This window comes from Pezoporus occidentalis, unplaced genomic scaffold (assembly GCF_034315485.1).
Source record: "Pezoporus occidentalis ecotype Australia unplaced genomic scaffold, CSIRO_AGI_Poc_V1 ctg12, whole genome shotgun sequence".
Taxonomy (NCBI): domain Eukaryota; kingdom Metazoa; phylum Chordata; class Aves; order Psittaciformes; family Psittacidae; genus Pezoporus; species Pezoporus occidentalis.
This window is the reverse complement of record NW_026912994.1, coordinates 1,926,971-1,954,458: the sequence shown is the minus strand read 5'-3', so window position 1 is coordinate 1,954,458 and position 27,488 is coordinate 1,926,971. Positions and strand designations below refer to the sequence as shown.

The window sequence follows — 27,488 nt, the reverse complement described above, 5'->3', positions numbered from 1 at the left end:
AGTTATACACAAGAACATTCTCAATACTCTTCTACCAATTTCTGAAGGAATAAAAAAAACTTCAACTGAATCCCCGAAGTCCCTCAGTTTTATACAATGATTTAAACAATGAGATAAACCAATGCATTATAAGATTATTAAAGGCACAGAAATAGGAAGGGGAAGATCAGATCCCACTTCCAGCAGAAATCTTCGTAGTTAAATTTCCTCTGCACATGCAAAATCTTATTTACCTTTGAGGAGGTTAAGGACAAACAATTCATGTCTGTCTATGCTTCATTATGCAGCTGTGTATTTTATTAACATTCTGTTGGGCCTAGGTATAGGATTATAACTCCCTGTATGTAATATGCACCAAACTTGTAGAAGAACTAGTTGAACTAGGTGAAAAAGACCACTGCAGAGTGCTAGTGGCGAATGCTAAGTATAAGAAGGACGTCTGCAGCTCTCATTTTGATCCACCATAATTAGAATTTTAAATATAGACTAAATAAAGGCTATTTGTCTTCGCAACGGAACGCTAGCAGTCGAAGCAAACACAATCAAAGCAGTACCGCGGAGCTCGGCCCGGCGGCTCTCCTCCCACACCTGCGCCCCACCGCTGTAAGAAACCACCCACAAAGGCCGGGACACACAAACCGCAACCCGCGGCTGCTGCCTCTTCCATAGTGATAGCGGGCTTCAACTTCCGAGGAAGACACCAGCCACTCCGCCACCCCATCCCAAACAGACACCGCAGCAGGCCGCCAGGGGCGCGGTGCCACAGGAGAGGTCTAGTACGGTCAGACCTGCCGGACGGGCGAAGGGCTGCGCACCAGCACCTCCCCGCGCCGCCGCCCGAGCGGTGGCTTTGCTGCAGCCCCTCTCACGGCCATCAAACCCTGTAGCTAAGGAGTTCCCCCTCCCGCATCCCGGCTGCAGATTTTACCGGCCGAATGGGCACTCTACCTCCCCGGGACCCTCTCCACTCCTTCGGCAGCCCCTGAAGGGCGCTCTCGTGGGATGGAGCCGCGGCCGTGAGGCACAGAATGGGAGGAGGAGCCTCGCCAAACCCCCGCTTCGCCGCCTTTGTCGGCGTGTGAGGGAGGCCGGGGTCGCGGCTGACCGCGCAGGCGGCGGGTCTGCACCGAACCTTCTGGCTCCGTTCGTGTCGGTTGCTGCCGGTGTAGGCACTCCTGAAGTACATCCCGGTTGACTGCGGCCTCGTTTTCCTTCAAATGGGCATCTCCTCGTTAGCCATTATCAAATTTGATTTATGAGAAAAAAAAGATCAACGTAAGGCTAAAACCTCTAATAACTACTGAAATAGTTGAATTGGACCAAAGCAAAAGCGCTCGAGACAGTATTTCAGTTTATGTCGCCCAGTGAGGAGTTTCTATTCAGTAGTATTATTTTCATTCAGTGAGTTAATAGCAGTTAAATTCTGAAATGTCACGTCCTTAATTCATTTCCAGCTGAAGTCTGTATGTTAAAAGTAGTGATTGATGCAGAAAGTATGTCACTTTCAGTCCATGTGAACAATTTTCTTAATATGAATATGTAGTGTTTCCTTAATTTAACCTTCCAGATCCCAGCTTACGATAAATACTGCAATTGTTTACATGCACAGGTTTTATATGCATCATTCCTTTACAAAATTTAATCGGAATGTAAGTATGATTTTACATGTGGTAATAATACACACATAATTTTGGCAGTCTAACTGGCAAATGTTATGTTGCTTTGCTGAATTGTAAAGTTTGGTCTGTTTATAGAAATTCTTGCTTCATGTTGGTAGTTTAGAAGGAATAATGATACTTCTTTTCAAATGTGAGTTATTTTAACTGGTGGCAGTTAGATTGTACCTTCCACCACCAAGATGAAAAAGTAGGCACCAGCAGCAAACAGATTTGGATGTGTGAAGAATTCATTGAGGTGCTTTGAAACTGGCTAGTGCTCATGTGCTGTAGTTTGCAAGGCTGATGTCTAGGAACACACGTTTTTGTTAATGAAGTCAGTGGTAGTGCAAGCATGGTGTGTCAAACAGTTATACTACAGTTAAGTACAGGTCCATATGGATTATGTGTCTGGTCTTGAAAAATGGTGTAAATTCATTTAACCAGTCTATACTTAAGCAGTATGATGATAAGTCATGTTAGACAAGAAAGATCTTTAAATCTGATGAGACAATGACAGCTGTCCTGTTTTTAACTAATTAACTAGATATGCTGAATCTGAGCACTGAATGTGTTAGGAGGAGCTGAATCCTTCAGTAAAAAACGCTGCCTGTAATTGGGGGGCTTTGTGACAGGTGTGGAACTCGAGATACAAACTTGAAAATTTCAGGGGTTTGTTGTTGTTATTTTTTTATGGCCAGTATTGGATGCAGTAGTTAGAAAACTGATAATATTCTAGGGATTCCTGTGGTTTTGATGTGGGTTTTGTTTTGGTTTGTTTTTTTTTTTAGTACTTTCAGTCAATATTTCATACTGAACTTGCAAGAGCAGTTAATAAGAATGGTGGTCTATCACTAAGTAGTGAGGATGAGTTTTCTCAGATCTTGACTTTTCATGGGTTGAGACTGTGATAGATGTTACAGTATAGAACAGACCAGACCTTGATCTGTCAAGGGATAGAATCATGCAGATCTTGCACTGTCTGAAATTGGGGCAGGTACAGAGTGGGTTACAATGTTAATCACTCTCTTGTCTCAGAGGAATTTATCACTGTTGGCTGAGCAGATGGATGTCTTATTTGGTGTTTATTCGTTAGGAAATAGCTATTAGTTTATAGGTGCATTTCAGAAGTGTATTTAATTATTACTGTCTAAAATCTAAGGCAAAATTCAAACTTTCAGCAAGGTTGTTACCAACACTGCGGCGTTACAGGTCTTAATGTAAAAAAAGCTAAGTGTTTAATTACAACTTGAGCTAAGTGTGCATAAGCCTGAAGCACTTTAACTGGAAGAAATCTATAATGTAGGTTTTATATATGTGGTGACAGAGAGCTCAGAGTATTGAATGGATATATGTATAAATCAAAATGTACTTCCCTAAAATAGCTTTCTAGTTTTAGAGCAAGAGTAGCACGCATGAGGATCAAGTTCCAGCAGGCTTTGTGGTGGAATATGCTCTTTGAAAGTGTTTCTGTAATATGTTGAGTAAAGGCAGTAAAGCAGTTGTTCCGTCTCTGCTCCCTCTGTGTACTGGCCCATGTAGCAAGAATCTGTAGCCAGTGGAAGAGAATCAGGTGAGGCATCCAAAGTTTTCTGTGCCTGTGGATGTTTTGCAGACTTGATACAGGCAGAGCTGCTTGAAGTGAAGAACTCACTGTATAGAGCTGCTGTAGCTGGGACTTGTGTTAGGTGTGTTGCCTGCTAGGTTACTGTTTGTGCTGTCATCTGGGAATCTAGGGTAGAGTTAGGCAGCAAGAAGCTTCAGCTGCTCTGTTTGGGTTTTCACAAGACACTGGAAAATGCTGGTCACTTGGAACTGGAGGCCCAGTAGTCTTTGGATACACAGTGCCCTTGTTATGAAAACTCTGCCTTAAGTTACATTTATGAATCTTAAAATTCACAAGTAAGCTATGTAATTGCTGAGTGCCATAGAAATTGCAGCTATTACAAGAGAAGGAAAGTATATTGGTAAATTAATTCTTAGGTAATACTATTAAAATATGTTGAAGGTGAGTGTACTGCAAGTTAGCACTTGATAGAACAGATTCCTGCTGAATTACTTTGTGTAGTTCTTGGTGAGCATAGGGCCAGACAGCAGCTTTGTGTGTGTACTGGTGGGCAAATGCATGTTCTTATTTTTCTATAGGGTAAAGAGGGGTGGTCTTCCAGTGAATGTGAGTCACTTTTAAAATACTTCCAAAACATCTGGTGGGCTCTCTGTAGAGAAAGCAAAAGCCATGGAGTGTAATAAATACTTACTATCAAATCTCCAGAGTACTTGGCAAGCTAAAAAATGTAACACTATTCATCCACTGCAAGAAGAAACTAATCCTTAGAAATTAAATAGTAAGGTACTGGCAGGCTTGAACTAAGACCTGGCTAATTTTTTTGACATTATATGGAGTATATCTCTTAGTATTTCTTTGTTGTGTGCATGCAGTCATGTTTATCCATGGCAAGAAGGAATCTGAAGGCTGGGGATAGAAAATTAGATGGCCATTAGTCAGAATGCCTTATGATGGCCAGATGAAAAAATATAGCCTTTGTTTTCTTGCTGTATTGGTAGGTTAATAGTTTTAGGCAAGTAATAAACACTTCCATGCGCAGTTGCTGGGTTATACAAACACACACCTGTGTCTTACGTGTAAGTCATGTGCACTTAGTTGTTAATAAACAGATCTTCTAGTGGAAGGTCATTTACTTAATAGCTGTTTTCTAATTCTTTATATTTTTAATTCGGTGTTATTGCTAAACCATTTTACAGGCTTTCAAGGTTTTGAATCAGCTGTGAATAGGTAACAGAAGTCCCAACAGCATCTTCAATCTGTAGAGCCACAGGGGTGCACATAGCAGTTAATGTAGTCTGGGTTCATTCTGAATGTGTTATGTTTGCTGCTTTAATGACTGAATATCCCTATTTTTGCAGTTACTGTGGGCTAGCAAGCAGCGTTTGAATTCCAGGGGGCTTTCTACTAAGTGCATACATTTAGGTGCAAAGAAGAATGTATTGAGGTTTTGATATTGCAGTCAAAGCAGATTAAGACCTTGCAAGGTTGCTGTGCCCCAGTAACGGGGTGGAAATTTGCCTTACTGAGAAGAAATTAGGCAGAATTAGGTGCCCTGACTACTCCTTTTCCCTTGCCATGCAAATGACATTTCAGGAGCTACTGTGAATTTCTTCAGCAGTAGTACAAATTATTCTTTCTACATTACTGTTGACCAGGGCATAGTAACTTTGATTCACTGAATATAACATTAGTCAGTACTAATATCGTGGTGGGGAGGGAACTTGCTGGCTTTCTATAGGAAATCCTAGCCTAACTTAGACTTTAAGATATCTTGAAATTAAAATTCCTCTGGAAGTACTGTTTCCATAGTACTTAGTGTGTTTGATGCTATTCTATAGCAAATACCTCTTTTAGAGCCTTGCTCTTCAATACACTGTGATTTGAAAAGCAGAGAAGGGGGGGGAAATCCTTGGTATGCTGGAAATGAGAGGTAAGGCATCAAAATGGTAGCTGTATTTTTAAGTATGATCTTTAGAAAAGCCATGTGGAATACCAAACAACCAGTTGGAAATACACTTGTTGATCTCAAGGTGGTTTTTGTATGATGTGCAGTGGAACTTTGTAAAGTCCCTAAAGAAGGCTGCAGGACGCATTTTTTTCCCTCAAGTGCAAGGTAGGTGGGTTGTGTGGAGGGTTATTTTGTTTTCTGTCTCTCTGTATTCCTTTCCTGTCTCTTGTTCCCTGTCCAGATTGCAGTATTGAACAGTTGACTTTGCAGTTATGCAAAGTTCTTAAAAATTTCATAATATACCCCAAGTTTTAGTGAGGCTGTTTTGGGCACTTCAGTTCTAGTTTTGATCTTTGAATTTAGTATAGTTGCTGTTTTTATGCAATGTGAGCTCCTGGCTATAATTAAAAGAAAAAACAAACCCAAAACCTTGCAACTCTTTGTGTTCACACTTGAAAACATGTATCATAGACTGGAACCACTTAACATCTTAAGCTAATTTTTATCAAGTCTAAAAATGTACTAATACTTGTGTTGAAAAGGGAATTCATGGAAAATACATGCTGCAGCTGTATTCTGAGATTATTCCAAGTGCCTTCATTATAATGCTTTTTACAATATGTCTTGTACTTTTTAAATAAAAAGGGATTTGTGTCACACCAGTAGAACTTGCCATAAAACGCTCTTGGACTGTGATAATAAGGCTCTTTTGTTTTTTCTGTTTCAGTAGGACTTGGTTTTTGCGATTCTCAGCTAGTAAAAATGGGATTTCATAATCACATGTGATCTTCTGGAGATACTTCTCAAAAGTTTAAAGTGTTTTGGGTGCGTGGTAGATAACTTCTTTGAATTATTTAGGTTTATGTCAAATGCAGATGCTTATATATAGGAAGCTTACAGTTTTGTCAGGTCTGTGTCTTTTAATTTTACTTCTTTATTCTGTTTTGCTTTTTCTGCTATTTTTGAGAATTGGAAGGGAATGAAAGCATTTGAGTAACTGCCAGTTATGCATTTAGCAGGTGTGCTGTCTTCACTGAGGACTGTATGCATGCCAAATCTGAAATTTTATATAGCATAAATGCTATGGAAGGCAAAAATACCAACCTGCTCTAAACTGGGAATGCGAGCCCTCATCCTAGACAAGACAGAGACCTGAAATTCTTTGGCCAGAAGCCAGTGCTTCTCTTTTTTGTTTGCTTGTTTGTTTGTTTTTTTGTTTAAGGAAATAGGTAATTGGGGTGCACAAAAATTTCTGATGATCCAGAGTGCCAGTTAATCAGTTTGATTTAAATCAGCCTCCAAAACTGTGCTTTATGTAAGTTCTTAGATATCAGGAATTGAGTGAAGACTTCTCGGTGAGAATGGATGTGTTTTGATAAATTGAAGGTAACCTGAAGTCATTCTGATGAAGAAGGTGCTTTTTTTTGGAATGAAGTAAAACTTCAGTGTAGTCAGACATATAATAATAGTGAGAGAGAATTTGCTGATGATTTAATTGTGCAGGTACTGGTGGCTTGGTTCGAATAATGTCTTTGTGAAATGGAAATATTTCTAGGCATGGTAATTGTTGGAAGTTGATTCTTCAGAAAGTTAAATTGTGAAAATTCCATGTATGTGTAACTGTACCCGCAAGCTGCACAGAAATAGACCTTGTGTTAGGATGCGTTTGAATTAAACTTACACACAAAGCAAGGGTCTGGAATTGGTTGTGATGCTTGGTGGGGATGGTAAGGCGAGAGAGATGGAGAGAACAGCAGGGAGCAACAGTTCATTGCCCACAGTGCTGTTGATTTCTATATTGTGTCTTAGTTTTCAGTCCACGGTGGTCAGCCTCATTGTTTAAAAAAATAAAATTGAACCAGTTCTAGTCTCTGGTGCCTTCCATTAATACCGCTGCCTCCTTGTTTTTGTCCACCGTCCTCTTGTCAAACTTGTTTGTTCGTAATTGTTGATTCTTAAACTTTCCTAATTTCCTTTCCTCTCTGTCATTTTCTGGCTTCTTGGCTCCGTCTCCTAATCTGTTTTTTCCCAGAAACTCAGGATTATGTCTGAGAAACTAATCCTTCCTCTTAGGCTGGCCCTTGTGGAAGAGGTGCTGGCCTCAGACCCCTTCCTCAGTTATGCCTGCTCTAAGTCACTGAAGCACACTGGGCTTAGCTGGATGAAACAAATATGAATGAGAGAGATTTACATTGGGTTTTACATTACTGGGCTGAAGGAAGGTTTGTCTCCTCTGTGAAATATCCTTTATATGGCCTGCATATGTTGTTTCATACATGTGTGTGCTACTGTGTATAATCTGCATCTTCTAACACTTCAAAGCTGTTGATACTGTAGCTTTCTGAACTTCAGAAAGCCTTTCTGTCCCATTTAGTGTTCGGAAGTTCATTTCCCAGCATAAGTGAGACTTATTTCAAATAATATGTCCCTAGCAAAGGGAATTTCTCCCTGAATTTCACATTGTTACTTCAGATGATGTGAATAGGAACTTCTCAAAAATCATCAGAAGTCTTAAATGACAGTGTTAATATGACTTCAGGTTTTTATTTCGTTCATTGGTAAAGCTTAAGTTACAAACTTCTTGAAAAGAAAGCAGGTCTTTTGTCTCCTTTGTGGAAGAATTTGTTCCCTGTGACTTGGTTTGGGTGGTTTAGTATTTTTTAGCATATTAGATTTCTTCATGGCATATTTCTTAGCATCAGAGGGTATCACCTTCCAAGAGTGTCAGTTTTCCTCTAGTCTGCCAACTTAAAAGTTTTACTTAAGATCCAAGTGGATATTTCAAAGTGATTTAAGGAGGCAAAAAGTACTCCCTCAATACATTTGACAGCTCCAGGAGTGTCATTACTTATGTGGTCAGTGCTAATTTGCTGCAGTTTTTCAGATGCTGCAAATTTTTATACCAAATGTTTCAAAGGGCTGCTTGCTGACTTCCCCCCACCTCCGCCATCCCAGCCCCCCCCCCCACACACACACACCCACCCCCACCCCCCCCAAAAAAAATCTCACTCCAAGGGGGAGTATGTCTGCTATTCAGTTCATTCAGTCTAGTTCTATTTGGGCAATGAATGAGAAATCCAATACCTGCAGTGCTTACACTGTGCACTAATTAAATACTCAACAAGGAGCTATTTCAGTCCTTGAATAAATGCTTTATCCTGGCTAAAGTTTAACCAGTTTAATCTGCTCATGTCTGTATGAAGATTTCTGCTGATATCTTCATTCCTGTTTAACATAGGCAACTTTTGCATACAGAGAGAACCCTGATTCTTTATGAGCTGTATTTATGTATGTCAGTTGTTCTAGCTGACAACAAAGCATCAAAACTACTTCATAGTAAACTCCTAGGTGATACTGAAATGCTAATGGGTGCTTTGCTGCTGTCTTGTGACACCTAGATTTTCATAAAGTTTTTCTTATTTGAATGTAATTTGTAGTCTTTATTGTAACTGGTGTTTAACCCTTGTGCTTTGTTCTCCAGATACTGCTGGGTGTATAGTAAAGTTTCTAAGAGTTAGCTTTTACTTATCCAACTTGTATTTATGTAACAAGCTGCTTTTAATAAAGATCTCTGCAAAGTTTCTCACTTTTTAGGAGAATCAAATGCCAGCAGATCTTTTACAAAAAAGACTGTGTAATGGCTCACTACTGTGCAAGAAATTGGGTGAACTTTCTCACAAAGTATATTTAACCTGAAACAGCTTGTTCTAGTATGACCAAATCTTCTGAACCAAATCTGTTCTTTTCATGTGGTACTAGAATTAGTTAGATCTCAGCCCTCTTACTCACAAATGTAATTTAACAGATATGCTACTCCTTCCCTGTGCTGTCAAGAGGATTACATCAGTTATAAAATAAAACATGACTGTTTATTTTGTGTTGCTATTTTGTGTTGCCTTACATGATTTCAGAATTGTTTAAAAAAAGTAAAAAGAAAAAAGCCCAGTTTCTTAAACCTTTTCTAACTATCAGTTTAGGCTCTCATTTTGAAAAAATTCAAGTCCTATTTGTAAAAAGTTTGAATAAATACATGTATGTTTGCGTTTTTTTTTCTTTAGATAATATCTCCTACGGCATTGTTTTTGGCTGCAAAAGTGGAAGAACAGCCACGGAAACTTGAACATGTTATTAAAGTGGTAAATGCCTGTCTTCATCCTCAAGAGCCACAACTGGATACAAAAAGCGATGTAGGTGGAAGTCACGGTTTTACAGATAAGCAGATGACACTTCATCTAATGATATGTTATATTGTCTCAACTGGATTATTGCTGTCTGCAAACTAGAAAAAAACTTACTATTACGCCATTTAACTCTTTTGTATTAATATAACTTACTTAAGTCTCGAAGATTTGTGTTATGAAACTTGAAGAGATTATTTCATCTTGAACTTGCATTGTTTTTAAGATGTAAGAGGTTTTACGCATGGTTCCATAAATCACACAGTTTGTGCAGGGAGGAGTTCAGAACCCTGTCTTTCTCAGCTAGTGGCTCACTGCACCATTGTCTGTATTCATCTGCTGCTGCTTCTGCTACATATTGGTCTTCCTTTCATTTGCCAAAGTTTGTACGCTTCCACATACTTTATAGTTCATATGTTCTTTCCTGAGATTATTCATCCTGAAGCCAAACATAAGAGGAAGTACTGTGAAAATGCACTAGAGTTGTTCATCTTGAAGATCAAGCTGAGCTTGTTACAACCTGCTGGGCCTCAGCTGACATATGAAAGTATTTGAACACCTCTGCTATGCTCCCAGCTCTCAGAATGAGGTGTATAAATTTTGGTTTGGGTATATATATATATGTGCATCTGAGCCTGTTTGCTTAACACAGGCCAACTGAGTATACCCAGCTGTACTTTAAAGTACTTGTAAAACGGATAACTGCCTAGAGATAGTTGAATGGATTAGAATTGGTAAGCCTTAGCAATTCTTAACAGCACTCCCAGGCTCTCCTCCCAGAATTCTTTTGCTAGAATAGATTATATAAGATCCAGACTAAAGAAATCTTGCTGTGAAAGATGTTCAGGCTGCTTACACAGGTAAAAGAAAGTATTACCTCAGTGAAGTGTTGGGAGTTGGTTTTAACTGGGCTGGGTAGTGGTCTTACCTTGTGTTGCTAGTACCAGTATTCAAATAAGAAGTGTATAATTAAAATCTTGAGACAATGCATAGCTACATCATGACCTTTTTGCTTATTTGTTTCAGGCATACCTTCAGCAGGCCCAAGAGCTGGTTATACTTGAAACAATAATGCTTCAAACTTTAGGTATGTCTTTCTAAATCTCTCCTGTTCAGCCAGACTTACCATGATAAGTAATGGGACCTAAGTAACTGGATTTTGATTGTGCTGTTTGTACACTAGAATTCTACTATTTTGCATACAACTTCCGACCTGTGAATTTAGTTTCATGTTAGCAGTTCTCTTGTATTCATTTAGGGTTAAAAAAAAAAAAAAAGCGTATCTATACTTGTAATTTGATGTTTCTGACAGCTTGGTGGAGTAGAAATATACACCCTTCCAGATAAATTTTACTCCAAAGTAGTAACTACCTTGATATTCCTTCATGTGAGGTAATGTGCTATACTACTCTAGCTGTGTACATGTTCTGAAGCAACTGGGAAGAGCTTTATACCAAGTGCTCTTCCCAATTTGCCTTCTGTAGAAAATTACATAATTGAGCAGGATTGCTACCTCTGAACATCACAAGTCATAGTGTAACCATTTAATGGATTCCGGTGTTTCCAAAATTTTAAATGGAATGTTCTGATAAGAAGCTCTTATGACTTTAAAGTAACCTAACTAGAGATAATTACAGCTGGGCAAGCCTGAGAACACTGACTTACTCAGATATTGTTAAATACCACTTTGAGTGTGTTGTTTGACCTCGTTCTTAAAATAGTGTCATAAACACATAAAGGTTTCTTAAGTCACTGACCTACAAGTTGACTTAATTTGTAATTTCATAGATGTGACATGTTTAAGTCCCAGAAATCAGTGATTGAAGTGTGTGCACACACGCTTTTACTGACAACCTAATGTGCTAGAAACTATTCGGATATGTTCAACTTTAAAAATACAGTGTCTTCCAGGGAGATATATATATATATAATTTAAGATTACTGAAAGAATATTTTACTAATTGATCTTGAAGTGGCTCTACCATCTCCCTTTCAAAAGTATGAAAGGGTGCAGAATAAAAGGCAGTTAAATAGTGTTACTTGATCTGCAGTGCAGAGGCTTAGCAAGCAAGTATTTTAGGGCTTGGGGGAAACAAAAGGGGTTTGGGTTTTTATTTTACAGATGCAAATATATAATTCTAAAATGTATTCATAACCCTTCAGGTTTTGAAATTACCATTGAACATCCGCACACAGATGTTGTGAAATGTACACAATTAGTGAGAGGTCAGTGACTTTTAACGGCTTCTGTAAGTCCTTTTTTTATCTTTCTAGTAAAATGTGGTGTTGCTGTTCTAATACGATCTTTAACATCTATGTTATCTAAAAAGTTTGCTTTAAGCTAATTACTAAAAGTTTCATCTTAACCTTTAGAGTTTGATAGAGTCCAGATCTCTGTCCTTTGTAATTTTTTTGCTTTCTTTAGCTTTGATTTTAATAATGTCTGTTCCATGTTTTCGCAGATGACAGGAACAGTTAGTAGTGGAATAGTATTGTTCTGGGTTGATTATTTTCACTCTGAAATAGTTTTATCAAGTGAAGTTTAGACTGCACGTTTGTTGATGGCTAATGCTTGTTTTCTGTTTTAGCAAGTCTTTTTAGGTAATGGAGAGGGATAAAGTGCATAGTAGGTGTGCTATCACATGCAAATACTTAAAGATGTGACTAATTGTTTTTCTGAGCAGGGTGTACTTACTATTTTGGGTGGTAGCACAAAACCCCAAACCTTTTGTTAAATAATCATATCCTCTGACTTGTATGGAGCTCATTAATGTGACTCTGGCCAGGAATCTGTTTAGTTCTTTAACATTTTTTATTGTGTTTTGGCACACCTTTAATTCTTAAATTGGTTTCCTTTAGAGCTTTAAAAAAAAAAAAAGGAATAGGTTGTCAAAGCACCTAAATTAAGCTTTTCACTTTAATTATGTTCCTTAATTAAAAAGTGGTTGGAAATGCTTAGACCATGGTTGTTAGTCATTACCTGGTTTTGCAGTGAAAAATGTAAAGTTAAGTGCTTCAGAGGGGTTTTTTGTGGGTTTCCCATCCCTTCCCCCCATAAAATACAGGAAAGTTAGGTACAGCTTCATCAGATAAACTAGATTTGTTCTGTAGTAACTCTAGAGTTAAAATTTTTGTTTGAAGGAAAGGTCTCTCATTTTAAAGTAGCTTACTGGTGTAGTGTCTTCAGAGTTTGATTCTGAGCAGAACTAGTGCTGTTACTTATTTGCATATAAGGTAGCTTTATTGCTATTGTTGCTATAAGATAATCATTTTTTGTTCTGTGTCCAGATTTGGTTGTGATTCAGTGCATAAATCTAATTGCACCTGAAGTCTCAATAGTCTACATGAGCAGCCATGTATGGTTTTACTTTGGATTTTTTTAGCTGTTGGTCAGTATAAATATAAGCACAGATTTCACTGTTTTGTGTGAGCCCCTGCCCTTCTGCTTGGTTTTGGGGGCTGGGGGGAGGGGTGCAGGTGGTATTTTTTAGCTGCATCAGGATTTCCACATTAGCAAATGTATTTGACTTGAATGTACTAGGAGAAAAGCATACTGCTACACAAAAGTTATTTCTTCTAGTCAAGGGTAGATACCCCTCTAAGACAGTTCACCTTTTTCCTTTGTTATGCTACTTCTGTGTACTGACAAAATTCATATATTGAAGGTACATGCTGATTTTTAAATTTGACATTTTAATGCTAATATTTGGTGTCAGCAGAGATTAACAAAATACTTAGAATTCTAGAATTAGGGGGCTGTAGGGATGCTGGGGATGGACTCTTCATTAGGGCTGTAGTGATAGGACAAGGGGTAACGGGTTAAAACTGAAACAGGGGAAGTTTAGATTGGATATAAGGAAGAAGTTCTTTACTGTAAGGGTGGTGAGGCACTGGAATGGGTTGCCCAAGGAAGTTGTGAATGCTCCATCCCTGGTGGTGTTCAAGGCCAGGTGGGACAGAGCCTTGGGTGACATGTTTTAGTGTGAGGTGTCCCTGCCCATGGCAAGGGGCTTGGAACTGGATGATCTTAAGGTCCTTTCCAACCCTAACTATTCTATGATTATACCAAGTCTTGAAGTCTGAAGACTCCAGTGAGGGCTGGAATCCATGTACCTCCAGAACTGGTACAAAGTGAATGTAAATGCAGCTGAGGCTTGAAAACCTGCTCACTTCAGTAGGTGTGCTCCTTGTTATGTGTGTAAGCATATGGGATTCTCATCAGCCTATGCCCTTCCTAGGGGTTCCCAGGACTCGAGTACCTCATATTTAAAAAAAAAAAAAATCCCTAAATTAAAAACATTAAGCGTGAAATCCGTAGTCCTGCATGCAAGTCAAGCAAGTAGAGAATAATTGCCATGGAACATTAGTCTTATATATTGAGTGAATAAAGAGATGGGCTTGTGGGCACAGTGATAGATCTTCAAAGATGTGGTGGTATGATTTTAGGTCTCTATCTCTTGACATCTATTTAGTGGACAGTATGTTGTTGTGAGGAGGTGCAACACATAGATCTCAAGTCCTGAAGCTTTAAAAATGTATCTGAGACTTGTCAGTGTTAAACCTTTAGTGCTAAAGGGATTCCCTGGGAAGTTGAAATGAAATCCAAGTTTGCTTCAACCAGTTCTGGTAACATGTCTTCATGAACGAAAAGCACTATTTCAGAAAAGCAGAAATACCTTTCTTATTGAACATGATGAATTTACCCAGGACTGTTTTGATTAAAACCTCCCAGCTCTATGTTCAGGGAGAGAAGGAAGGGAGGAATGTAACAGGGCTATTTAAGTATCAAGAGAGGCAGCAAGGTTAGCTGAGGTATGCAAGTATACTTAAGATTTTACCTTAGCATGTGTGCACTGAGTTGCCACGTGGTGAGAAGATGCCCTTTGGCTGCCTAAACTGAAGTGGCTAAGAGGACGGCTGATTCTCTGTATCACTTTTTGTTGTCTGGCATCCAGCATAATGTGCTTTATGCTGTCACTGTTACCTGTATTAATCTGTAAGCTTCACCTTTTAAAAACAAAATGGAAAAAGAACAAAAAACAAACCATGTTCAGTTGGTGGTGGTGCTCAAGAGATTCAGCCAAGTCCTTTGTCAGAAGACTGTCTAGTCTTGTAATGACATACCAGAATCAGTTGCTGGAAGCTGAAGATGAACTAGTAAGTGGGAATTGGTGCAAATAAACATAATAATTTCGACGTGCAAGTAAAGAAAAAGTTGAATTCATCATCTCTAAGATTGAAAGCCTTTCTGAAGGTGTAGTGTTAGACATCACACATCATTGCAGATAAGGGGTGACTGGATGGATACATGACTCATAATGTTCAGGTGTAAGGTATCTAATTATTTCTTCTAGTTTTCAAAGATTCGTGGGTTGATGAAATTGTTCCATTTTTTTCAGTTTGGTCAGTATAGTAGAAAAGGAGAATGGGCTCAGTCTTTTTTCTGCACCATTCTTCCTCAGTGTCAAGAGACTGAGAAGAGGAGACAGGACCATCATTCCTTAGGATCCCACAGGTCCTCTAAGGAATCTGGAGGCAGTGGATCTGTGAAGGCTTGTCAGCAAGCTTCAACCAAGGATGGTTGGTGCTGAAGAGAGAAAAAAAGAAAATAAAAACAAAAAGCCCAACACCAAAACACCAAAAACTGTTCTGGTATCAAACTACCTTACTGGCTTGAATGCTAGTTCAGTGATCAGCAATGAAACTGCCCTAGTACTGAGACCATGGCATGGTCTTCGTCAGCTCTGGTGCAAATTGGTTTGTTCCCCGACTGCTTCTCATGGAACTTGAAGAAGAGGAATCTGTATCCTCATCTCCATCTCAGGAAGTCTTCAGTCGTTCCTTTTTCTGTGTTGGTACACAACCTTCTTTTGGAACTGAAGATTGGATCCCAAGGATTCTAGGATTGTTCTCACTACTCTGCAGGTTATCAGGTATCTTGAACACCCATGATCCTTATTAATCTTTTGCGGAAATAACACTGTCAGATTCTTCAAACATACCGTAGTGTCTGTGTGCACAGGTGCCGTTGGTTAAATGGGGCTGATAAAGTCAGCAGAAGAAATGAAAATGAATCAGCTTTTTCAGAGGGTATTCTTGTGAGGAAAATGTAAATCTTAGTATACTGAGTGGTGTGGAAAGATCTTAAACAGCAGCTGCACTCCAGCAGTGCTACAGGCGGCCTTCACATTTTGAACTTTCACCTCGGGATTTTTCAGGCCTGTTCCCGAGGTTTAAGTATTTTCAAGAAAGCAAAGCCACCAGGACTGCTCAGACTTGAATGCCGACACCATGGCCTACTCCTGCCCTTTCCAGATACAACAGGCATCCACCAGCATTCCTCTGTTCAGAGCCTTTTCCCTTTTGCCCAGACGGACCTCAGCAAGCTTTCTTCTGATGCAGACTGGCTTATCTGCAGGCCCCTCTTTCCAGAGAATGTTGTATGTATGTTGTCAGGGTCCTAGGCGTAGCCAGCTACCACCTTCCTAAGGGTGACATGGCAATCACATTTCCATGATTATCTCAAGATCCAAGATAACCTGGTGTCGAAGAAAAGATTCAGAATTTGAACTGGTTGAATTGTGTGGCTACGCCTAATAAAGAGCATTTTGGTTTCCACTGGGAGTTTCTTGGAGACAGTAGCCTTTGGGAAGGTGTATTGGACAGCTGCTGTTTCAAAAATCTTGATTACTACTTGAGTACTCCTCTGCCTTATGGTTGCTTCTGCTGCAGTAAGACAGGGTGGGTGTTTTAAATCACTCTTCAGAAGTTACTGCAGTAAGACAGGGTGGGTGTTTTAAATCATATATAGAACTGATTATTAATGGCTGGCATCATAGTCATCAGTCCTGCAGCTTATAAGTTGTGACAGAGAAGCTCTGCTGTCTTGTTTTGGCCTCTTCTTCGAGATAATTTTCATTAGGAGATGCACTTTCCACCACTATAAAGGAAAATATATGAACCGAAATTCATGAGCTTTAATTTTAGTTACAGATTCTACTAAACCAAAGCTGTCCTTAAATGTAAGAGAAGAGTTTGAAATGGATCTTTTCAGTTGTGCTTTGTGTTACCATAGGCTTTAGTTGTGAGCTGAAATTCCTCACTGGTTTTAGCAATGATGATTATTTAGCTGTAAATATGAAAACATCTCATACTGCTTGTAGTATAGGTAAGGTATTTAGCACATTAATTTTTGATTGAGGTGAAAATGTGTGTTTCAAGATGTGATTCTTTTCTTCCAGGTATGTGTGTTGATTTACTCAACTTTCAAGCTGATGTTAAATAGAAGTTTTCTGGCATCTGCTTTTCTTCCTTGTTCAAAAGGGACATTTCAGTGAGAGTAGAGGTGCTTTTTGGTCCAGTCCCTTGATTCAAACCTGTTGTCACTTTACAGAATATAGAAATCATTGAAGAGACTTTAAACAGTACTTTGAAAAATGAAGAGCAAGACATCAATTTCTGTCTTAGTCAACCCTTCTGTGTTTTCATTTGTTTTGTTACAATAGTTTCATTTCACTTTTTGGTGATACTGCCTTACATTTTTGTGATGGGAGGGAGAGGAGAAGGTTGATCTCCATGGTAATCTGGCATGCAATTACCATTATCATTTGCAGACTAAATATTATCGTATAGCACTGTCGCATCATCAGTTCACCTTTTGATTATTATGGATTGTAGTTCCTACACACAAATGTATTATGTGTGTAGGAACGGATCCTGTTCCCTTGCTACTTCCACATTCTTCTCAGATGGTGGCACTGCCTGGCTGGGTAGCATGAAAACAAATCTGATTTTTACTTCTTGGCAATCGTGAGAAATCAAATCACATCTTTAATACCACTTTTTAAAAACTAAATTTTTCAAAGCCATTGCAGGTTTTCTCAACCTTTGTGGAAAGATTCTTATTGAAATAAACGTTTAATAATACTCCCTTTGACATGAAATTCAACAATGCGCTTTCTGCAGGTAGCACTGGTTTCAAGTGATAGTGTCAAAGTCAGAATTCAATGAAGGCTGCGTTCAATCTTCAGTTAAACCCCTTGTGCCCAGCTATTCCATTATATGCATGTTACAGTAAGTTGTACTTTAGTTAGGAGCTTTGGGGTCAGTGCTAGAGGGCTGCAACAGCCGAAGCCATTAGCTATTCCTTTCTGGCACATTGCAGTCTTGTGTGGTTTTTTTAACTTGACTGTAACTAAATGAAGTTGTTTATTTCCTGTTGGAGCTTTGCCATAGGTTTAACAAACATGGAACAAAATGTTCTGAGTTTGGTGCTCTTAATTAAACTCATCTAAATTTTTACCACCTATCTTGGGAGCCTGCTATGGTGTAGGGCTCTGGGGAGAGATGTGGCTGTTTGGGGGGAGGTGCTGGAGGGGTGTTCTTCCACTATCCTGCCATGCTCCTCTTCAAGAGCAGAACACACACTGTGCTGTGAATTGGCTTTTACTGACTGCCTGACTGCGGTCCAGGGTTGTGCTAGGGGTCATCTGTTACTGAGGGTGGGAAGCAGGGCTGCCTAGAAGAGCCTGCACTCGTGTGTGAGGTGTCTGGGGGTCAGATAAGCAAAAGGAAACTATTCTGTGGGTTGTACAGGGGATGTTCAGCGAGTGGATTGACCAGTCCATCTCCAGTTACCAAATATAATGGCCTCTTCAGTATCTCAGAAATTATTATTTTAAAGGCTAGTTAGCTACATTCAGATCAATTCTGTGGAAATGCCAAGTGGTGATTTTTGGAAGGTAAAACTGCTTTAATTTTGGAGTGAACCTGACAAGTTAGCACAGATCTTTAATCTCTCCATTTTTCTTTTCTTACAGCAAGCAAGGATTTGGCACAGACATCCTATTTCATGGCTACCAACAGGTTGTTATCCTGAACCTCTTTGTTGCACTGTTGTAGCACACTATAGCTTCCTTTACTGCAGGGCCCCCTACATGTGTCTTACCCTTGTTGCAGCAGGAGACTGGGCCATCTACAGTGGTGGTACCTTCCTGTTTGCAGTGCGGTGTATTGTACAAGGGCCTGATGGCACAGAGGGGTTAAATGCACAATGAGAAGTGTAGTGGTGCTTTCTGGTGACATTTTTCTCGATTGTGAGTGCATAAGTCTAAAAGTGGTAGCCTGAATAGCAGCTAAAGATTACAAAACTTAACCTAGAAATCCGAGCGTCTTGGTAAGTACAAAACTATTTCTAGTTTACACTTGTAGTTAATGGCAGTTTTCTCTTAACTTTAAATATATTGATCGAATCTTAACTTATAAAATTGTAGTGGGCCTAAGATCTTTTCAACTAGCTGATCTCTCTTTTCAGATAAACTAGTAGTAGTCCAATGTTCGTTCTTTTAGAAACAGTCTTAATACCTAGTTTTAAAAATTGAGTGCTTACATAAATCTAAAGTTCTAGGATTCCAGATGGGGACTGTGTATACATATATACAATATATGTAACCTGTTGTACTGAGGTGGAATCAGAGACTTAAGTCTTGATTTCTCTATTACTTCAATTTACTCTTTGCAAAACAACTCTGAGCTTTATTTAAGAGGATTACATTATGTGTAGATAGTTCTTAAGCAATATCAGCTGGCTATTACAGCTCTTCCAAATAAATATTTCCTGGTGGGTGAGGTTCTTGTATTGGAAATAGGTGTTAAGAAAAGCTGTGATGAAACTGAGAAACTGAGCAAATGTCTTGCTTGGTGCTGCTGCCAGCTGAAGGCTGAAGGCAAGTTCACAAATATCACAGATCCAGGCCTAGTGAAAGCTAAGCCCACAAGTAATTCACCAGGCTTTTGTGGAACTATTGGGTACCTTCTTCTGATTGTCTCTTTCAGAGACTGCATAATCAGCTGAGTGGGTTTTACTGTAGAATTTTAATTGACCATATTATACTTCCTTTTAGTGCTTAAGTACAGTAGAAAACTGATAAATTTACTTTTTGTACATCACACTTCTTATAGTAAAAACAAATTAAACTTTTCTCCCAGATAAATGCCCTGCCCTTTGTTTTCTTAAGACAGTAAGATATTTTATGAACTAATGTATAACTGTGTTGCTTGACAAGTTCTCTTATTTTGTATGTTAATGGTTGATTTGTTTGGGTTTTCTGTTTTACATGTTTGATTTCCTCTGGTTCCTCATTACGGAATTTGTACAACAGTCTTCACCTTACCACGTTCTGTCTTCAGTACAAGCCCACAGTGATAGCATGTGTGTGCATTCACTTGGCCTGCAAGTGGTCCAACTGGGAGATTCCGGTATCAACTGATGGAAAACACTGGTGGGAATATGTAGATCCTTCAGTTACTCTAGAATTACTAGATGGTAAGTAGGACTGTCTTGCCACATCTTGAAATTCAAGGATTTGTTAATGTGAAAATGGGGGCATAGTATAGTAAGAGCGTAGCTTTAAGCCTAAATTAAGTTTTGCTGACTTCACATACTGGATCCTATGGTGAAAGAAAGGTACAGCAGAGAGGAGAACTTGGGAAGACAAGCTTGGTTTTAAGATCCTTTGCATTTGCTTCTATGGGCTGGGGCATCCACATACCTTTTGTTAGGTGCAGGTTGGCATCTTGCCTTGAAGTGCTTTTTAGAACTAGAAAGAGGGAAATCTACTGGTGCAAATTCATGCAGTCCTGATCACTTTATTACATCATTGGTCCAAATTCATGGCTTCAGTGGCACTGAACTGTTCTTAAAGCTATACATAAAATTGTTGTGCTTATGAAGGCAGTTCAGTTGTTAATTTGGTGTAGCTTGTGATTATCTCAAATACTGTAAAGTATTTTCTTCTCTGGTTAAATGGTTGCTTTAGAGAAGCAAGTGTATACCTAGAAGACCATATACCTAGAGGTTTACTGTCCTTTGAAATAGTTCTTACTACAATGGAGTCTGAATTTAAGGCTTGCATGTGCTACTGCAGTGGAGGTGGTAGTTCTTGGGGCTTTCTGTGTATAGGGCTTTGCTGTTCTAGAGTGAAATACTTGTTTTGGAGCAGTGGCAGAGGCCTCCGCACTTGTTAGGACCCAGCACAGCTCCCCATGGGCTGCTTTTTTCTTCTGCTGAGCTTTAATTTCAATATTTATCTAATTTGAAAGTGAAAACTTGAGTAGCTGTCATGTGAGGCACAGAGCAGAGTGAGCTTGATATCCCAACTTCAGATGCCTGTCTTAACAGGCTGCTTTAAGTTGTACCTGTAATTTCAGACACCACCACCCTGCCTTCCTTCTCAGCTGGCTGTTGGTTTGTGCGTTTGGTGAGCATGCATTGCGTCAGCTTTTAAAACCCCAGGAGACATGTGCTGTGAGCTCACAGTAAACACCACTCAATTCTTGAAGTGTTTTTGGAGCTGGTGTGTGTCACAGATTTGGGCAGACCAAAGGGCTGAGGCAGTTTTGCCCTTAGGAGCAGCTTAGTTCATAACTTGCCTGAGGAGTTGTGGAGAAGCCAGTTCTTCCAGACCTGCAAGAGGCCTACTTCTGCATTCAGATTCTGACTGTACCTAATTTTTAGCTTGTGAGTAAAATTACATTTCAGTGGCAACTATTTTTCTTTGCAGCTGTTGATCTGGAGACCAGCGCTTCCTTGTGGACATGCTAATTGCAAGCATCTTTGGGCTGGTTTTTTGTTTGTTTTTTTTTTAACACAGCCAGCTACTTTGCCTCAAACACAAATTAATCAAAAGCTGTTGTTTATAATAAGGTCCTTTGAGGGTGTGATGGCTCTTATTTTGTTCAGAGGTGTTACTGGTTGTTTCTGAAGTTTGATGGAATGACTGAAACAGCGACTTAGAAATTTATACTTTAAAGGAAACTTAACTTCACATGGGAAACGCCCAAGCTGAATGGCAAGTGTGTTTTAGGAGCTATTGCTTGTACAGGCCCCTCTTGAAATTTTTGGTTTAACGAATCCAGATTCTGCAAGGGTAGAAGCAAAATCTTAAATGCAGCCCTGTTTTTCAGAAAGCATGTAGGGGTCGGAAGTCTGTTGTAGTGAGATACCATGGCCTTTTTTTGACAACACTAACAAGGTTTTTGTATTAAATATCAATAGGAACCACATGCAGCCTGTAGTAAGTACTGCAAATGGTGTATCTTGTCAGTCTAGAGAAATGCTTAAAGTTGAACCTGCTTACTATAGAGTCAGATGTATAAAAGGCTTCTTTTTTTCTTTTTGCTATCCCTACCCAGAGCTAACACATGAGTTTCTGCAGATACTGGAGAAAACGCCCAGCAGGCTCAAGAGAATTAGAAATTGGCGGGTAAGGAGTTTTCCTGTAACAGTGTCTAGCAAAAAGAGGTGAACTTCTAGGAGAATTACGAAGTGAGCAGCTGGGTTGGGAGGGGGTGAAACCCTGAATGGCTTTTCTCCTCGCCTTTGAGCTAAATTAGAATGGACTGTACATGTATTCTAAGCTGTGCGCTTTCCCACTTCTTTCCTTACACTTAGGCTAATCAGGCAGCTAAGAAACCTAAAGGTGATGGGCAGGTATCAGAGAACTCGCTTCTTGGTTCATCTTTGGTCCAGAATTCCATTTTGGTGGATACAGTTGCTGGTGTAGCTGCAAACACAAGTTTCCAAAAACCATCTACATCATTTCCTGCACCGGTACCTCTCACCTCAGGAAGTATTTCTGTTCCAGACAGTCATGCACCTGAAAGTTTGGCAATATTAGCTACAGGAATGCCAAGTACCTCATACAGTTTGGCATCACACCAGGAATGGCCTCAGCATCAAGAACAAACAAGGACAGAACAAATATACTCTCAAAAGCAGGAGACGTTACCTGCCGGTCAGTACAATATGAACTTCCAGCCAGGGGCATCCCTACAGTTGCACTCCGGAGTACATCACAGACCTGACAAACTTGTTGATCATTCTACTGTCAAACAAGAATATTCTCATAAGTCAGGAAACAAACACCATGGACAAGTTGCAGCTCCTGTAATAATTCCTCAAAAAATGTCTTTGGATAAATACAGAGAGAAGCGCAAACTAGAAACCCTTGAGCTGGATGTGAGAGAACACTATGTAGCAACTCCAAGTGAACAGCAGCATAAAAAACACACGCAGCCACAGGCAGCCAGCAGTTCTTCTGTCACATCTCCTATTAAAATGAAAATTCCTCTTGCAAACGCCGAGAAGCCTGAAAAACATTTGTCTGATAAGAAGGAAAAGGGTGGCTCGCTCAAGCTCCGCATACCAATTCCACCCACAGAAAAGGGTGCCAGTAAGGAGGAGCTGAAAATGAAAATTAAAGTTTCTTCCTCTGAAAGGCATAGCTCATCGGATGAGGGCAGTGGGAAAAGTAAACACTCAAGTCCCCATGTTAGCAAAGAGCATAAGGAAAAACACAAAGACCACTCTTTGAACCGCCACCACAGCATTGGCCATAAGCACTCCCATTCCCACAGTGGTGGTGGCAGCAGTAAGCATAGCACTGACGGAGTGATGCCGACTGTCTTGAGGAGTCCTGTTGGCCTGAGTAGTGATGGCAGTTCCTCAAGTTCCAGCTCTTCGAGAAAGAAGTTGCACAGCAACGATGCTTCTCACAACCACCACTCCAAAATGAGCAAAAGTTCCAAAAGTTCAGGTAGTTCATCTAGTTCTTCCTCTGTTAAGCAGTATGTATCCTCTCACAGCTCTGTTTTTAACCTTCCCTTACCCCCTCCTCCCCCTGTCACATACCAGGTGGGCTACGGACATCTCAGCACCCTCGTGAAACTGGACAAGAAACCAGTGGAGAACGGTCCTGATGCCCATCACCAGTACAGTACAAACAGCCAGCATATGGACTACAAAGATACATTCGACATGCTGGATTCGCTGTTAAGTGCCCAAGGAATGAACACGTAGTCAATTCTTAGGTCATTTTTCTTTACTTTTTTTAATTTAAGAATTGTTAGAATGGAAAACTTCCTAATATAGCAGTAGCAACACCAGCTGTTGCTGCCGTGATTTCAGTATATGTAAGTGCTGCTTTATCCTTCACTCTGAAGAGGTGTAGTAAACAAGTCTTTATCTCCACATACGATAGTGTTATAAATACTGTAATAGCATGGAAGGTGCAAAACTCTCAGTATTTCTACAACTGCAGCTAAGAGCAGTAGGATGAACGTCCGCTTCTAGGTGTATAGGATGCCTCAAGTATTGATTATTTATAATTTTGAATACTGCAGCCACAACTTTTTGTTGCATAGGTTTTGAATGAGTGTACTTGTTTTCTGGTGTATTTATACTGTATGTATGATTTGCATGTTTCGAAGCTAAAGGGATGAAAAACAGTATACTGACAACTGTTTACAAGGAAGTGGAGAAAAATGTACATACATTTTTGTATGTTTAGATATACCATAAATACTCAGGATTGGAGCTGCTTGTAAGTATAACAAAATACACATAACTTTATTTTATCTTGCCAGAGCCCATCGCTTATCCAAACAGAGATGGCACTTTGTCTTGTTTATCTTTAAACTGTAGGCCTTATTGGAAGCCGCTTAAAAGGGACACTTTGCTACAGAAGGTATCCAGTACCTGGTAGGGTTGCCACCAGACAGTATTACCAGAGAGGCAGGAAATTGGCCACACCTCGGAAATGTCCCTGGTTTTCTGAAGGAAAAAGGAATTAAAACTAAAAGTTTACATAATCTTTTGATGTAAAGTGCATTTAAATGTTTATTGGCTTGATGCAGTAAAATAGACACAGAGCTGTTAATAATGGTTATGTAGAGTAATGTGACTTAACTGCAATTCAGAACTGTCATTGTGGGGAAAATAAGCTTTTTTTTCTTTTTTCAAAAAAAAGTCATAATTTATTCTAATAGCAAACAGGGGTCACTGTTTCCTTTACCACTTCAGAATAGCACCCGTGTTCTGAAATCCAGAAAGTGTACTTGTGTGTGATGCCACATTTCTTTTACAGGTAAATGCAGTCTTTGCAGTACATAAGAATAAAACTATTGATATCCCAACTTTATATTCCAACAATAAAATTGTTATCAGTGATTCTGTGGATTGTACTTGTCATTAGTTCCCAAATTGGCAGATACTTGTTTTGTTTTTTCAGCTGTATGGGGGTCAAAAAAAAACAGTCTCCCAGTGGAACCACTGGCCTCCATGCTGTCTGCCTGGAAGGGTCGGTGCGCTCTCTCCAGGGTGTTATGTTCCTCAGAAGAAATGACAGGTGTGAATGTTCTTGTGTTCTCAAAGCCAGTACTACAGCTCAGTCGCCTGGAGAACAGTGAACTGACTTGCTGGGTTGTTCCTCAAACTTATCCATAAGCTCTGAAGTACCTCAATGTGAACTCAGTATATAGTAGCAACAGCCGGTTTTCAGTGACTTCTTTTGACTTTGAAGTGACCAGGACGTGAAGTAAACTTTTGCGAAACCACCTCATTCCCTTAGTGCTTGTGTAATTCTGTAAGTCTTGGACATTAAATCTGAAGTTATGTTACCCACACGTGCTTTAAATGATAAAACTGTTTGATACCTACCCTGTCGGTAGTTGCTGTATTCTGTAACTACAGGTATATCAATTACTATGTAATACTCTGTTTCCAGTAATGCAAAGGCTTGTAATGACTTGAATAAGTTTTGTTTGAACTATGGGTACTTTTTTTTTACACTTAAGGAATATTTAAATGGAAACCTGATTGCATTTTCTGCTAAATCTTAGCTTGAATTCTGGCCCATGTACAAAATCCAAAGCTGTTTTCTCCCTGTCAACTTGGTTATTTTTCTACATTTGGAATGGAACTTCTCGTTACATACTTGTGCATTGGTTACTATTTTCAATCCTTTTCTAGTCTGTTTCCTTTCCATTTCAGTGCTACTTTTGGGTCTGATTTTTAACAAATGAAATGCGTGTTATACTGTCCTGAGCTATAGGCAAACAGATGAAATAGCAGTAAATTGTCTTATGTTTTCTTTGAAGCACTACACGACTTTCTTTTTCAGTCTGTTTAAATAGTTGTGCCATGAAATGTGTCTTACACAGCCACTCTGGATAAGCAATATACTGTACTGTAAATAGAGCACTTGCTGTCATAATTTGGAGATGAAATGTCTGGATGGTAACTAGTGCCTAACAGAAATTGGAAAAGAGCATAGGCCTTCATCCTAAGGTGCTGTTTCAAATGAAATATTTTCAGTTTTGATTCCAGAAAATTGTGAAATATCATGGAGAAAATGTTGCTCTGCTACACTGAGATCCGAATGGTGGGTTTTGGCTTTTCTGTGAAGGATGTCCATAAAACTTGGTGCGTTTGGGTTTCAGTGTAGCTGTAAATATGTGAAACTGTATGTATCTGTGTTGGAGACTCGGTTCAGTGTGCTGAGTACAGGGGCTGAGAGGGAGGGCAAGGACATGCACCACGATGCCTCTGCGGTAGTGGATCGTGTGAGTCACAGGCTGCTGGGCTGGGCCTCAGCCTCCCAAGTGCATAACTGGGTAAATGCAATAAAAAGGTAATAACACTCAGACTCTGCTCCCCACGGACCACAGACAGTTTTTGTTACAAATTTGAGTCCGTACATTATGTGATTTGTAAACTGACGCTGTAGTTGGAGACCTCGCTACAACACTATTAAAAATCTTCCCTTTTTGTGAGAGATGGGGTTTGTAGAATAGTGAAATTCTTCCGTATGTTGAACCTTAATCTGTTCCTGATGGTGGGAGTGCTGAAGTAATGTATCTCACTGTGATCTGGTACTGCAGTATTTGCATACAATGGCAGTTCTGTATATTCTTTTGGCTAAATGTAAATGTTTCATATTAGCATAGTTGAATTTTTGAGGTACAGCTGTTTGTGTGAGATTAGAAAAAGCGACTTTATTTCTAAGAACTGTAAAAAAAAAAAGTATTTTCAATAAAATTCCCTACCTCACCTCTGTTGTGCAGAAATGATCCCATTTTCCTGTTTAATTTTCCAACCTCATTTGTAAGGGTGGAGATGATCCCTTCTCAGTTATTAGCAAAACATCACTAGTTTTCATCAAACCAAATAGCGGGATGCTTGAAAGTCTGAATTCTAATTAGTTTCGTTTGCTTCTTTTACATTGTGGTGATCGGGTGTTTGATACCTGAAATTTTATGCCACCTTAAGCTGCTCCCTCCCTCTACCCTGCAATTTTATTGTATAGTGGCTCGCCATGCTTGGTGATTGCTTTTAATTATTTGTTTTAGCAGTGGGGAGTGGGTGCAAGGGGGTGGGCAACAGGAGCACAGCAAGGGTCTGTGTAAGGCCTTTGGGTGAAAGGTTTAGTTTGCAGTGAAGGGGACCAAGCAAACTTTTGTTTGCTTGCTTTAATTGGGATGTAAATGGCTGTAAATTCAATTGGGAATGTAAATGCATTCCCATAACCAGCTCTAAAAATAAATGTCTTGAAAGACTCAGCAGTTACGTCAAACGGGAGTAGCTAAGTAATTCCTCCTGTCCCTGAAATGCTGAACTACTTACACCTTTAAGAAAAAGTTGGTGCCAGTAGCGTTCTCTCACACTGCTACAGGGAGTGGCTGTTTCTCTGGTGTCTGAGGTGGATACACCAAACCCAAATCAGATTTTTAACACTGGTGTTTCCATACTTGAGTTTGATTCCTTTATTCCCACACTTACAATGATAGGTAGTGCTCTTTGGCAGCGTGTTAAAATTTCCTCTCTGAAGGTGTCTCATGGTGCAGGTCCCCTTGGAAAGCACTAAGTAGGGGAGAAAGGCATTCCCCTGCATGTGCAGGAAGCCTGTCCTCAGGAGAACTCTTGTTCTTTATGTGTAAGAACCAGAGTTTTGCTGAGGGTGGAGGGTGTAGCAAACGACATCAGTTCCTGCTGAACTTTGTGAAGAATTACTGATTTTGACCCTAAATAGTCTCAAAATATGGGTTTCTGGGCTCAGTGTCTGCTTCCTTGAGAAGAAAGGTTGAAGCATGTATTTTGGGATGCAGATTTTTACATCTATTCCTGTTTATAGTTTCAGGACCAGTGTAAAACAGCTGGGTTGGCATGCCTGAGAACCCTCCCTTTTCCTAAGATCTGAGCAATAGCTCAGAGCTGTAAATACTTCTGTGTAAAAGGAATACCAGGTATTGCTTACAGTAATAAAAGCATAGTGTATTTTCAGGTTCTCAAATTCAAACTCCAA

At 39.6% G+C, this 27,488-nt stretch overlaps 2 protein-coding genes across 12 annotated transcripts in view; one reads left to right on the top strand and one right to left on the bottom strand.

Moving 5' to 3' along the window:
- The window catches only part of ZRANB3 (zinc finger RANBP2-type containing 3), a 494,211-nt gene that overhangs the window by 371,183 nt on the left and 95,540 nt on the right, over nucleotides 1-27,488 (bottom strand). The gene's annotated exons all lie outside the window — the stretch shown is intronic.
- Nucleotides 930-26,236, top strand: CCNT2 (cyclin T2). 11 transcript variants are annotated; one of them, XM_062606081.1, is made up of 9 exons: nucleotides 932-1,649; nucleotides 9,229-9,357; nucleotides 10,375-10,435; nucleotides 11,512-11,574; nucleotides 18,168-18,213; nucleotides 19,509-19,672; nucleotides 21,541-21,611; nucleotides 21,800-22,943; nucleotides 23,042-26,236. In XM_062606081.1, exons 1-9 carry the CDS (start codon nucleotides 1,602-1,604, stop codon nucleotides 23,104-23,106), a joined length of 1,791 nt encoding a protein of 596 aa, XP_062462065.1. In that variant the 5' UTR covers nucleotides 932-1,601; the 3' UTR covers nucleotides 23,107-26,236. The 11 variants fall into 11 exon arrangements, with proteins under 11 accessions (XP_062462013.1, XP_062462065.1, XP_062462095.1 ...); XM_062606029.1 differs by having other exon boundaries at nucleotides 930-1,649; nucleotides 21,800-26,236; XM_062606111.1 differs by lacking the exon at nucleotides 932-1,649 and having other exon boundaries at nucleotides 9,281-9,357; nucleotides 11,512-11,597; nucleotides 21,800-26,236.

Excerpts from the sequence above, each read along its gene's own strand:
- CCNT2 (XM_062606029.1), top strand. The coding sequence starts at position 1,602 with ATGCACAGGTTTTATATGCATCATTCCTTTACAAAATTTAATCGGAAT. Across the intron at positions 19,673-21,540 it reads TACTCTAGAATTACTAGATG|AGCTAACACATGAGTTTCTG; the intron begins GTAAGTAGGACT and ends ATCCCTACCCAG. Across the intron at positions 21,612-21,799 it reads AGAGAATTAGAAATTGGCGG|GCTAATCAGGCAGCTAAGAA; the intron begins GTAAGGAGTTTT and ends CCTTACACTTAG.